Raw genomic sequence first — 14,394 nt, forward strand, 5'->3', positions numbered from 1 at the left:
CATGCTAGCATCTCAGTGCAGGTGTTCTGTTGGTAACCTCTCATTCATATGACAAAGTAGCAAAGGAATAAATTGCAAAAGGGATAGAGGACTTTCTAATCATCATATTTACTGATATTAGCTATAAAATCCGAGGGGTGTTTGTTAGTGATTGCCAGCACCAATAATAACCCATAGTAGTTTTGTTTTTCTCATCCTTTGCTGTCTCTTACAATTTACCTTCTTGTTAAATCAGAGAGAAAAATATGCAAAACAACAAGTCAAACCGGATTTTACTTATTCTTTTATTCTTTTATTCTATTATAATAACTGCAGTTACTGTCAGAGGCATTATTACAGATAACACCTACACAGGTTTACAAAGACATACTGTATAAAGTATACACTGATTTGACTTTTTTTCTGGCTTGTCCTATTACAATTAATAGAAGGACCCATCTGAGGCTCCAGTTTGTTTACCACACTGTTTTGTTAAAGGGGTAGCTCACTTTAAATGAATTTTTACAGGTATGGGATCCATTATCTGTAAAGTTCTGTATTACAGAAAGGCTATCTCCCAAAGACTCCAATTTAAAAGTATCCAAATTTTTAAAAATGATTTCCTTTATCTCTGTAATAATAAAACAATACATTGTACTTAATCCCAACTAAAATATAATTAATTCTTATTGGAGGTTTAACAATCCAATTGGGTTTATTTAATGTTTAAGTGATTTTTAGCAGACATTAAGTATGGGGATGTAAATTACTCAAGGATCGCTTAGGACCCAAGGTCCCAAATATTCCTATAAATAGACAGCAGTGTATTAAACAGTTTTCAATCCCTCTTCATTTTTGTTTTTGTGTTTATTTTATTAATATTTACATTTTATTATTCTACAATTTACTGGCTTGGAATTTCAACTGCTGTCTGGCTGCCAGGGTTCAAAGGTGAATAAAACCCACATTGTGTATTTTAAACCAAAAGGCTCCCTGCAGAGGCCCCCAACCCCAAACACATTGGTACCTACAACTAAAAGTCACCTGGCCCCCCTGTACCAGCAGCAGAGCCGGGCCAACCCGGCCAGGCACCCTAGGAAGCCTGGCGGGCCAAGGCGCCGGCTCTGTGCGCGCTGGACTGCGCATGAGCAAAAGTGCGCTCCAGTGCGCATGCGCGAAATGCGCAGAAGCGCATTTACGCCAGTGCCAGACGAGGAGAGACGGGACCGGACACGGGGTAGGCGACAGAGCAGGTACGTGCCTGGCACCCCCTCAGCTTTGCGCCCTAGGCACGTGCCTACTCTGCCTACCCCTAGTTCCGGCCCTGACCAGCAGAGTAGTGCAGTAGGGTCAGAGGCTGCTAGGTTTGGCTATGTCACACCTTATTTCTAAATATCAATCAGAGAAGATTCAGAGATTTATGTGATCCTCTGTGTTTAAGTTTTGAAACTCGGTAAAATGCAGCTTCCTTTATCTTCCACTCTGTACAGAAGTCCCAGAAAGCATGGAAATGTTAATTAAACTACAAGGAAGCGCATGACATAAAAAGTGTATACAGCATAGTGTAGTACATTGATATAGAATTAAGAACCACACCACCCGCACACTCTGTGTAACTGTAAAAGGTGAAATCACTTTATTATAAAAGATCCTGTGCTTTCAGAAACAGCTAACACTTAAAAATGGAACTGCTCTCAGATAAGCTGTTTCTCCTTCTCAATGTAACTTGTTGGGATGGGGTGTTTTACTATTGAATGCTATTCTCATATCTACCACTAGGGCATGGGAGAATTTTAGCAATGCAGATGTCGGGATCTATTATCTGTTTACCTACATGTTGTTCTGTTCAAAGGTTGCTATGGGGGAAAGGGAGGTAGTGATATCACTCCAACTTGCAGCGCAATAATAAAGAGCGAGTGTAGTTTATCAGTGCATAACTCGCATGACTGAGGGCACCTGAGAAACTAAGAACATTTCTAGCCCCATGTCAAGTTTAAATATGAAGCAATCTTTTTACTCTTTTGAAAAAACATATTTGAATGCAGGATTCTGCTGGAAGAGCACTGTTAACAACCGTATATACTCGCGTATAAACTGATCCGAGTATATGCCGAGGGACCTAATTTTACCTACGAAAACTGGGAAAACGTATTGACTCTAGTATAAGCCTAGACACAACTACAGCCCTGTCTCCCAGCCACTCACATTCCGCCAAAGAGACCCCCCCAGCGATCAACCGGACTTCTTTGCAAAGTTGATGGTGCCAGAGAATTGCCAAACGGATTACTGTGTGCATTGTCCCACTGTCCCACTACCATGTGCAGAGGGTGCTGTGTGATATTGCCATCACTGTTAATCTTTCGTATAACCAACAGAGGGCGATGTGTGATATTGCAGTCACTGTTAATCTTTCATATAACCAACAGATGGCGCTGTGTGATATTGCAGTCACTTATTCTTTCATATAACCAACAGATGGCGCTGTGTGATATTGCAGTCACTGTTATTCTTTCATATAACCAACAGAGGGCGCACTGTTATTCTTTCATATAACCAACAGAGGGCACTGTGTGATATCGCAGTCTCTCTGTTGGTATAGGAATGATTAAAAGTGACTGCAAACTCAGCTACTGCCCGCTGACCCACGTATAAGCTGAGGTAGACTTTTTCAGCACATTTTGGATGCTGAAAAACCCGGCTTATACTCGAGTATATATGGTAATGCATTTTGTAATAAGCATGCTTTCCTGTGACAGAATCCCTTTAAAATATATTTTGCAACCACCTTGTGGCCCAATCATCAGCCATAAAAATATTGTGAGATTTGCAACAGTGCGTAGGGAATGTAATAAAATGTCTTAATGAGAAATCAGTTCATACACCCCTTTCAATCTTAAGGGGCAGATGTATTTAGGGTCGAATATCGAGGGTTAATTAATCCTCGATATTCGTCTGGTGAATTAAAATACTTCGACTTCGAATATCGAAGTCGAAGGATTTTGCACAATTCGAACGATTTTGCACAATTCGAACAATTAAATCCTTTCGAATCGAACGTTTCGAAGGATTTTAATCCATCAATCGAAGGATTATCCTTCGATCAGAAAAAAATTGGAAAGCCTATGGGGACCTTCCCCATAGGCTAACATTGACTTCGGTAGCTTTTAGGTGGCGAACTAGGGGGTCAAAGTTTTTTCTTAAAGAGAAAGTACTTAGACTATCGAATGGTCGAAAAGTCGAACGATTTTTAGTCAAAGGTCGTAGTCAAAGGTCGTAGTCAAAGGTCGAAGTAGCCAATTCGATGGTCGAAGTAGTCAAAAAAACCATTAGAAAATCAAACTATTTTTCCTCTATTCCTTCACTCGAACTTAGTGAATGGGCCCCTAAGAGTGAGTAACACAGAAATTTTGCAATGTAATAATCTATGCAATGAACATTATTGCATTGTGAAATGCAAACGTTTATTCTTATTCTACCTTTTGCTTCCATTAATGCATTTTATTGCATTTTGTGGGTAATTTTCATAAATAGATTTCATTCCATCTAAATTAAGGTGCTTGTTTTGAATAGCATATGTGAATAATACCATGTAAAATAAATAATCTGAGACCACTTAGAGATAAAAACCAAAGAAAATCATTATTAACCATGGTAGTAAAAATCCCTCTGTGAACAGCTGGAGAGGAAGGGTTTCCTATGAGCTCCCATAGAATCCTTCCCACAAAACATTGGGCTGGATGATCATTAATGATTAATAGGCTATTATACTTCCAAAACACAATAATATAATATCTAATATACAAGCAGACTTTGAGTAAGCCAAGGTGCCAATGCCATCAAAATAGGTTCTTGAGCACATAAGTAATGTAGGGCATGTTATTCAGGGTCAATAAGCCAGCAACAAGTTAATTGCCTATGAAGTAGAGAAGTTGATTTTAAATTGCCTAGAAACATGAAAATATGAACTGCAGCAAGGTTCAGTATATCATTTTTTCCTCACTTTTTCTAGAGTGTTTTATAAGTTATTCAAATAATTGCAACTGTATGCTTTTACAAAATTATTGATCAAAGTGCTACAAGCTGGAAGATCTCTTCTAAGCTAACGATTTTAACATTTGTATTTCATAGCAGCTTATACATTTGATGCAGGAAATGACCTATGCATATCATTATTTTTTATCATTGATATAATTACACAAAAGGCACTCGATTATTTGATCTGCTGCCATCAAAGGGCCAAAAGTATCAGCCTATTGTATATGAAATGTTATTGGCACATCAGATGTAAATGTGAAATAAGTGCAGTATCGGTGAAGAATGTTGCTACAGATGTAAGAGTTTCCTAAGCATTCTGATTCTGAGAAGGGCTGCCAGTGGTGATGGCATTTTGAAGGTTTTTCCTAGTCAGATCAGAGCAATTATAACATATTGTCATATGGGAACTTAGACAAGGGGGATTGAAGGTTCTCCATTAAAGGTTGCATTCTAGGTAGGAGGAGTGTGGTAAATACAAATGAACCTGCACAGTTCACTTTATTGAAATAAATCTAATAAATCAGGTTATGGCGTTGGCTTTTCCAATTTACACTCTTTCCTTCCAACTTTACATCTTTACACAGAGTCTCCCCACAAAACACAAATCACAACACAGGTCAAACCTCTAGATCATAAAGACCAAATAAATATTCAGGAATTTCAGATGTCCTTGATAATGCCAGGCAAAAGGAATGTTAAATAATGTGAAACTTGGATAGGGCAATGGGGACACCAGAAGCCTAATTTACAAAGTGTGCTGCTAGGTACTAAGTACTGCACTTTGCAACATGGTTGTAGGTCTTAGCAGAGTGTGTTTATAAGGGGCAGGCAGTATCACAAGTTAGGGAGCAACAGCAGAGCTGTACTCTCCAACTGCTGTTATTTTTTTAATGCCTTTCATCTGCAAAATGCAACAAGGCCCTAGATGCAAGTGTTTACTAAATGTGATTTTGAACCCCATACGCATTTGCTCTGAATACCACATATCGGTGCAGAGTAAGTGCAGCGGAGCTCATGGGCGCCATCTTCTGGATCTTCTTAAGGTCCTCTTCCTTTGCTGTAGGCAATTCACAGCACTTTTGGTGCATGCACAGTTGCTACAAGCAGGAATACTGTGTCAACTGCGCATCTGCCAATACGGTGCTTCTTACAGATGAAGATATGGAAGATGGTGCCCATGAGCTCTGCTGCTTTTACTCTGACCGATATGTGAGCACACTTTCAGTGGTAATGAACAATGCGGGGGAGAAGCAGGGTGGGGGGACTATCTCGAGAAGAAGGTAGGGGCTTTTCATATTGGGGGGGTTTAGTTCTCTATAAAGTTAACATTTAGGGGAATATTTATTATGTTGTGTAAAAAAATGGTGAATTAAGTCCCCACACATCGCCAGACATCGCAAAAATTGCATAATTTTTTCACCTGCTTTTTCTTTGAGCGACTTCCACCAGAACTTGCTTACAAAAGTCTGAAGCAATGTAAAATAACGCTAGAATATCTGGGGTTCACATGACGTGAAATAAAACACACCTTGATAAATTCGTCATTTATTTTACACAGCTTTTTACACTGTTTTTTCAGCAATTTCATTTACGCAGCATAATTAATAGACCCCTTAATGTGATATAGAATTACAAATTCTTAGAAACTTTTCAATTGGTCTTCATTTTTTATTTTTCACAGTTTTAATGATTTGTTCTTCCTCTTCTTCCTCTTTCCAGCTTTCCAGGGGGTCACTGACCCCAGCAGTTAAAAATTATTGCTATGTGAGGCTGCAATGGTATTGTTATTGCTACTTTTTATTACATATTGTTCTCTTCGGCCCCTCTCCTATTTGCTATGGTCGCTAGGGTAATTTGGACCCGAGTAATCAGATACCTGCTAAAACTCCTGGAGAGCTGCTGAACCAAAAGATAAATAATTAAAAGAAACACTGAAAACAGAATATGAAGACCATCTGCAAATTGTCTCAGAATATTAATCTCTACATGAAAGCCCCTCTAACATCTTTATAAAAGTAAGAACAATCTCTACAATAGGAAAATAATTATACATTCAATTGTTATTAATTAAAAAAAATAGATGAAAATAGAAAGAATTTTTTTCAATACATAGTTTCCATTTAACACAGAAATCATCATAAAAGGCGCTATTAATGTAATGTAGTTGCATGCATGAAACTTCATTTATTGGTCTAAAGCTGCATGTGACAAATAGAGTCTCCTTGCACATTTATAATTTTTTTGGTCTGTGCTCAATTTCAAACAACCTTTATTTATTAAATCTTCAAAGGCATATCTCTTGACATATCATCTTCAAAGAGATTTACTATAACAAAAAGCTAAGATTCACTTTGATATGTTACCTTTTTGAAATCATTTTCTCTAGGTACAAAACACAAAAGGATACCACTTCAGTGAATGAAGAATGGAGGTTAGCTGTGGTTATTGATTACACCCCAAGCACACAGAGTTTTGCACACACCAAAAAAAAGATTATAAAATGAAAATGAAAATGAAAGAAAGTCAGTGGGATAGAGCCGAGCCCTGACGTCCCACACAAAACGTATGAATATATTACATTTTTGCTTTTACTGGATTATGTTTAGAGATACTGTATTAAAATGTAATTATTGTACACAACCAGTTGGAACTCTAAAGCTCCATTAATCTTTCATTGTTTCAAAGATTACAAGTTGTACAGCGGCGACCTTATTTAGAATATAAAAAATGCAGATGTTGTTAATGATAGGCTAAGGAGTTTGTTCAATTAAAGAATTACCACAAAGGGTTTGTGTTAGATGTTTCTTTGTTCTGAGAAATAAAAGTGCTACAAAAGGTGCAGAATACTAAAACCAATGAATCTTATGTATACTGTAGGTACGCAGAGCAACGACAACCCTATAACTGGACTTGGGCCTGGGCCTTAAATTATTTTAGCCACAAAAGTTATCTTTTCATTTATCATCCATTAGTTCTTGGTAATCTTTCTTTTTGACATTATTAACAATGACGTTATTAACAGGTTTCTGCCTCTTTAGAATAAAACCTTTACAGGTATAGAATCCATTATCCGGACACCCATTATCCTGAAAGTTCCGAATTACAGAAAGGCCACATCTCATAGACTTTATTTTATCCAAATAATCCAAATTTTTTAAAATGATTGCCTTTTTCTCTGTAGTAATAAAACTGTACCTTGTACTTGATTCCAACTGAGATATAATTAATCCTTACTGGAAGCAAAACCAGCCTATTGGGTTTATTTCATGTTTCCATTATTTTCTAGCAGCCTTAAGGTATGAAGATCCAAATTACGGAAAGATCCATTATCTGGAAAACCCCAGGTCCCGAGTATTCTGGACAACAGGTCCCATATCAGTACTAATGCATTGTGCAATACAATGACATGGTCCCTAATAACTTTAAGTTATGTTACCTAATACTACTGGAGTAATGTTCACCAAATGCATCAACTGTTGTAATAAAATATTTACATTTTAGTCAACTTTCCAGTGCAATCAATTTTTTTTTTAAAATTTACAGTAAACACATAGGATGATGGAGGTACTTTTTAATGGTGTAATTTTGGACTTATATTATATCCAAATAATTGTATTACATTATACAGGTATGGGATCTATTATCCAGAATGCTCGAGACCTGGGTGTTTGCAGATACGAAATATTTCCATAATGTGGATCACCATGCCTTAAGTCTGCTAAAATACATTTCTTATAGTTGCCTCTTACTTTTATTTAGAACCAGTGATTGGGATCATGTGCATAGTTGGACTGAACAACATACAAGCTTTCAACTATGGTTTATTTGGGTAATGTAAATGACATGGTGAACACTTTTGTCCCTTGGAGGTCTTGCACTTCTAACTGGGGTCATAATAAATGCAGCATCTACGGCATCTTTCATTTGTATACTGAACCAGAATGAGCCTGTACTATTTAACTGCATATGCAAAACCTTTTTGTTTTTCTTAATTAAGAATATATAAAATCATAAGAGACAATACAATAGAGGACTTTAAGCATCAGGAAAATATGTATTTACTTTGCTGTGTATTAAAATGTGGCCAGAAATAATAAAGCAACTGGTAGAAGCCTTAATAAAACCAATGAAGCACAAACTGACCATATGAAATGATCCAATCCTCATAAAAAAAATCTTGCCAACAGATGTACATCAACTTTAAGCATTATTAATACCACTCACCTGTTTTCTTTGAATGTTTAGAGAGTCAGTGTGTTTGGTTCCATCAGTCCAAACTTCTTTCTTCTCAGAGTTTTTGCTGAGTACCTGGAAAGCAAACATGAAACATGAAGCATTTCTTAGAATCGGACTGCCTTTGGCCCTCTCCTCAGTGAGTAGGTTTGAGTGGGTTTCAACAAATGTATGGAATGTTGCTTGGAATCATAGTTTCATGTGTTCTTTGTTAACAGCAAGATTTAACGTGAAACTGTAGAGATTAAACCTTTGTACCAATACTCAGCCTTTTTAAGTTAAGAGTGGTAGTCACCTGGCATTGCTTTGTATGATATTGCATATTTCGCTCTTTGAGTTGTTACCTCTTTACATGCTAGTCTTTGTGCATGTGGGTCATGGTGTTTGTGCACATCTTTGTATATATTTTCATCTTACAGTTCATATTTCTTGATTATGCAATATCTTGCTAATTATTGCCAAGTAAAGATTATTATAAACAGTTAAACACAATGTCTAAATGTGCTGTTCTGTTTAGCTACTTAAGGTCTCCTTTACAAGCGTCTAGGCAGTGTGCACTGTCTGCCCTATGGCAAGGGGCAGGACAGGGCTGGTCTACACCCTCTGTGCACCTTGTAGTGGATTTCTTATCAGGTGTTCGCACAACTCCTAATGGACATTTAGGGAGGTTATTTATCAAAATCCAAATTTATCTCAATATTTTCTGCTACAAACTCTGATCAAATCCACTCAGGTTTTTTACGCTTATTTATTATTACATTTTCCCGAAAATTTGCTTTGTAGAAAAAAAAAACAGATTTTCACATTTTTTTCGGATTTTTCATACAATTTTCATGATTTTTTTGGATTTTTTACCCGAGAACTCTGAAAACTTCGGGGTATTGCACGAAACCCAGTGCATATCAAAAAATCACTGGGACTTCTCCAACCTCGACAGGTCTGAGATGCCGGATTTTCTGATTCGGACTTTTGCATCCTCAGGGTTTAATAAATTTCGAAAATAATTGCAAAAACCAACTGAAATGTGCTCACATAAAGCAAATTAATTTGGTTTCTTATAAAAAGAACTGACATGGAGTATTCCGGAGCCAGCATTTCACTGGCTGTTCCAAGGTGAGATGTACATAGTTACATAGTTATTTGAGGCTGAAAATTTCTCACATAAAAAGACCTACCTATACACTGACACATTTCCAAAGAGCTTTACAAAGATTATACATCATTCACATCTGTCCCTGTCCCACCCTTACAATCTAAGATCACATTGACACATAATATGGCTATTTTTATTAAGGGCCAATTAACTGTCCGCTATGTATTTGGAGTGTAGAGTAAACTAATAGACAGGCGGAGAACATTCAAACTTGAATTAAACTTAGAAGCCACAGTGCTACCCACTGAACCACCATGCAGCCCAAATATATACATATACCTATAATATACTAACTGTAGATCGTAAGATCACTAGTGCCTTGGATAGTATGCTTGTTTAAGAAATCATCCAAGTATTAATAGAATCTGCCATCACAACCTTACTGCCTTCACCACTGAAGAACCACCTACACTTCTTCAAACAATACTTTATCTCCTCAAGTCTAAAGTGGTGGCATCTCGTTCTTTGATCTTTTCAAAGAGAGAAAAGAACCCCTGCTATCTGTCTATAATGTCTTATAATGTAACTGTAAAGAGAAATCATGTCCCCCTGTAGGCACCTTAACTCCACAAAAATCAACCCCATCCTTGACAGTCTTCCTTCATAGTATAAAACTTCCATTCCTTTTATTAGTTTATTTTTATGTCTCTGAACTCTCTTCAGCACATTTATATCCTTCTTAAGACCTGGAGCCCAACACTGCACTGCATGCTCAAGATGAGGTCTTACCAGGGTTCTATGAAGAGGCACAATTATGTTTTCGTGCCCCCTTTTTGTGCAAGATTAATTTGCTTTAGTAGCCACAGAATGACACTGCCGGGAATAAGACAACTTGCTATGTACAGAAATCCCCAGATCCTTTTCAATGACTGAAACCCCCTAAACACTGCCATTTAGTGTATAACTCACATTTATATTATTTCTACCAAAGTGTATAACCTTGTATTTATCAACATTGAACCTCATTCTGTCAATAATTTAGACAGATTGCAAAGTTGCATCCGGGTTGGAACATACGGATTTATTTAATGTTTAAATGTTTTTACTAGACTTAAGCTATAGTGATAAAAATTATGAAAAACCCCCAGGTCCCAAGCATTTTGGATAAAACACCCCATACCTTTATATATAAGTCAGTGTAGGTCATGACAAACCTCTTCCGGTGCAGGTGTGTAGCTAAAGCTGCAGGAAGAATGAATCGTCCAGTAGGAAGCCAAACAAACCCTCAAAAGCTTGTCCATAGACAAGTCTAGTAACTTATTGCAACCAATGAGCGGATAGCATTTACTGGTCTACAGTATAATTCTTATACAGAATAATAAGACATTTAAACATTTTTCTTTCCAGTGACTTGAGTAGCAGTAAGGACACGCAGTGTGTATGTATGGACACTCAGAAGCTAAATTATTGCCTTTACTTCAAAGGGAAACAAAGCAGTGGGGTTTTATTTCATTTTATTTTTTGCAGGGGTTGTAATGGATGAGTTTATCCTTTTACAGAAAACTAATTTAGAGTAAATTATTTGGAGCTACAGCAAAGATTTTCATTGTAATAGTTATGTTTGGGAAGGCGTGTCTGTAATGACAGAGTCTGGCATTTATTAATTGTGTTGATATTATCAGTAGCATTTACCATCGTACAGCTGTGGAATGTGGAATAAATTGCCTCTTTGTAAAAGAAATAGAATTCTGTGCAGATCTGCAAGCGATGAATAAAAGCAGTGTGAGTACATGGGGTACATAGCATTCTGATTGTGTGAAAGTGCTGTAATTATGTATAATTCTTGAAGGAATTAACTAGTTACCCACTTCAACCATTCTGCATTTCTTAAACAAGCATTCCCAAATTAAATGCTTTGTGTAGTCACAAGCCTGTTCAATTATTCCTATGATATCATCCACTGAATGAGGCTTTTAGGATAATGCCACCATACATATATCATATTTATTTGTTAGTAAGTATTGTTATTTACATTGTGTAGTTATTAGTGAGTATTGTTACTGGCACTATGTCTTGAAAAAGGTGTAAGAATAACACCAAAACATTGAGTTTATGCTGAATCTGTGTGCAATGTAAGTGTGTGGGGAAAACTTTTGCTCCATCCTACCACAAGGACCCACCTAAGAGAAAGCATCCCCGGTAATGCATGGCTTCTTGGGAGTTGTAAGTAAGTTTAGGAAGGGGAAAGGAACTGTCCTCTCTACCAAGGAGTAATAAAACTCCAGCTAGTGCTAAATCTGCCACGTTTTCCTTACCTCTTTAATTGATATGCCTTAACGAGTGCCATTTTTTGCCTGTATCTTAAAGGTCCAGTTTTATTCGAAAACTCACCTGGCGATAGAGTGCAAATTACCGCTAGTGCCAGTCTCTTTCACTAGTGAATTGGCACCTGTGCCCGTTAGTAAATTGGCGATGTCCCTGCGGGTGGCAACGCTGATGAAAAGTTGCTAGCGTTAGCCACTTCACCCTTTAGTAAATCTGCCCCCATGTAGGGCACAAAAATTGTTAAATGATAACTATGGTATAAAATTGTTTCAAAATGTATATAAATCATTTAATACATTGTTTTAAGAAACCAATTTGCCATTTTTTTTTAAGATTACTCATTTAATAACATATGTATATTTTTTATAAGGCCCAATCACTGGGCTATTAATCCAAATGACTGTCGCATTACAAGATACATAACTGACTATTGCCAAGCTTTATGTATCAATTCATTAATGCTCTGTATTTATATTATTAATGCCCATTGTCTATTTGTTCATTGTTCATTTAGGTAAGAAAACTGTACCCAAGATAATGCACCAGATGAGCATTTTATAATAGAAGTGAGCAGTGCTGTTGTTTGTACTGTCTGCTTCTGGTTTTTGTTTGAAAGTGTGGGTTATAATTTAAGTGTTTGGAATTTCTTAAGGATTCAGGTGTTTGCAACTTTAAGAGCAAATTAATTTGAGTGTGTTTCTGCAGCTGAGCCACTTATTTTAGGGAAAAAAAACCTTTAGTGCAATGTGTAGAGGGCTAATTCAGTCAGACGCTGGTAATACGTGTTTTGTTGCCTGTATCCATGTTGGACATCTTTGATGTACTTTGACCACTTTTGATCACTTCTTTCAGTCAACCTTTTGATGAATTGTTAGCTGCCTTCAACATAATTATGAGCTTTGAGGCTACAGTTGATACTTGACTCCTCAAGTTCAGTCTAGTTGCTAAAAGCAAAGAATGACTGCAATTTTTTTTTTTACATTTTAGGCAATGTTCTTCAGACTTCCAATCGTTTCAGTGTTTCTTTATAATGGTAAAAATCTAGCCGATAAAATATATATGTCAAATTTCCCAGCAGCAGGCTGTATTCACCGGTCACCTTTTAGAAAACAAATATATATATATGGTCACTCCTTTCTCCTTTTAGCAATATATACTAATCACAAAAGCACACACAATGTTGCGCACATTTAAAGGGACAATACACCTTTTTGATATGAACTCATACAGTTGGGCAAATATAAAGCCCATATAACGTGCATAAGCACTGTGTAAACTTTATTTATAAATAAATATAAATGTATTTTTATAGAGACTCATGTGATAGCTTGCTTGTGCTGCTGGGACCATTTCCCACATCCTTAGGCTCACAGATACCTTCCTTATCTTGTTCTATTGTAAAGTGATGGATAGTGGGACTTGAACTTTCCAGAAAATCTGTCAACGACCCTCTTTAGAAAGCAGTGGGCCTTCAAGTCCAAGAATCCATCCATCCACTTGACAATGTAACACGGTGAGGGTACGGTTGCATTACACTGTCTGCCTAAACAAGAGCAGAGAAATGGTTCTTTCTAGTAACATGCTTTCCTTTCAGTCTGTTGAATCAGGTACTGATATAGTGTTGATGTCCCTTTTCTAAATATAGCCCAACCAGATGAATTCATATCCAAAAAAGGGGTTATATTTTACTTTTAAATAATATTCACTTGCATTTATACAATTTCCATGTTGGTTCCACCTGCTTTGATGAATTTCACACAAGGTGCAAAGAATATGGTGAACAGCACAAGGGAGACCTGAAATTAGCACCTTGAAGAGAAGTTACTTTCTGGGTTTCCTTTGTGTGTTAAGTCTACTCAGGCAACTGACTTGCCCAAAATAAACTGCAGATTAAGGCAATGGCTGGTACCTCCCAAATGTTAGAAACATCTGCATATTGACTAAGAAAAAATGTTGTAGCACCTTCTGTGCAATTAACCAACATAAGCTACAAAGCTCCAGCATTGATAACAACAGACAATATATATTTTTAACTTAAAATGTCATGGGAAAACATTTATTTTTAAAAACACATAAGTTAATAATGCTGCTCCAGCAGACTTCTGCATTGAAATCTGTTTTTAAAAAGAGCAAACTGATTTTTTTAAAATTGAATTTTGAAATCTGACATGGGGCTAGACATATTGTGAGTTTCCCAGGTGCCCCGGGTCATGTGACTTGTGCTCTGGTAAACTTCAGTCACTCTTTACTGCTGCACTGCAAGATGGAGTGATATCACCGCCTTCCTTCCCCACCCACAGCCCATCAGCAGAATAATGGGAAGGTATCCAGATAACAGATCCCTGGTAGACCTAAGAACAGCACTCAATAGTAAAAATCCATGGCCACACTACCTGCATGGTCGCACCCCCCTGAAGCCCACCGGAGATGCAACAACATCTCATCACAGGCAAAACTGCAAGGAGGTTTGCAAGTGACAACAGAGTAGCAGAGCACAGGGAAGACAAGTGCTAAATTAAGCTAGCCCTCCCGCGATGTGTGAGAGGATTGGACTGCATGAGCACCTGTAGTTCTTATCTTGCATTCTGAAGAAAAAGGGGCGAAGGAGAGATGCAAATATAAAATAGGTATTGAAGAATATAACAATATGAAAAATATAAAGAAATTATGGAAAAAAAGATAAGGAAAGTGTAGAGAAAGATGCAGTTGCTGTTGCTGAGTAGCGTTGA

At 37.1% G+C, this 14,394-nt stretch overlaps 1 protein-coding gene across 1 annotated transcript in view; it reads right to left on the reverse strand.

The window, feature by feature from the left end:
* Nucleotides 1–14,394, reverse strand: part of mlip.L (muscular LMNA-interacting protein L homeolog) — a 122,105-nt gene that overhangs the window by 66,637 nt on the left and 41,074 nt on the right. Inside the window, exon 2 of the mRNA XM_041563191.1 lies at nt 8,239–8,322. Within this exon, the coding sequence (XP_041419125.1) occupies nt 8,239–8,322 (84 nt within the window). The remainder of the gene's footprint in view (nt 1–8,238; nt 8,323–14,394) is intronic.

This window comes from Xenopus laevis, chromosome 5L (assembly GCF_017654675.1).
Source record: "Xenopus laevis strain J_2021 chromosome 5L, Xenopus_laevis_v10.1, whole genome shotgun sequence".
NCBI classification, from domain to species: Eukaryota; Metazoa; Chordata; class Amphibia; order Anura; family Pipidae; genus Xenopus; species Xenopus laevis.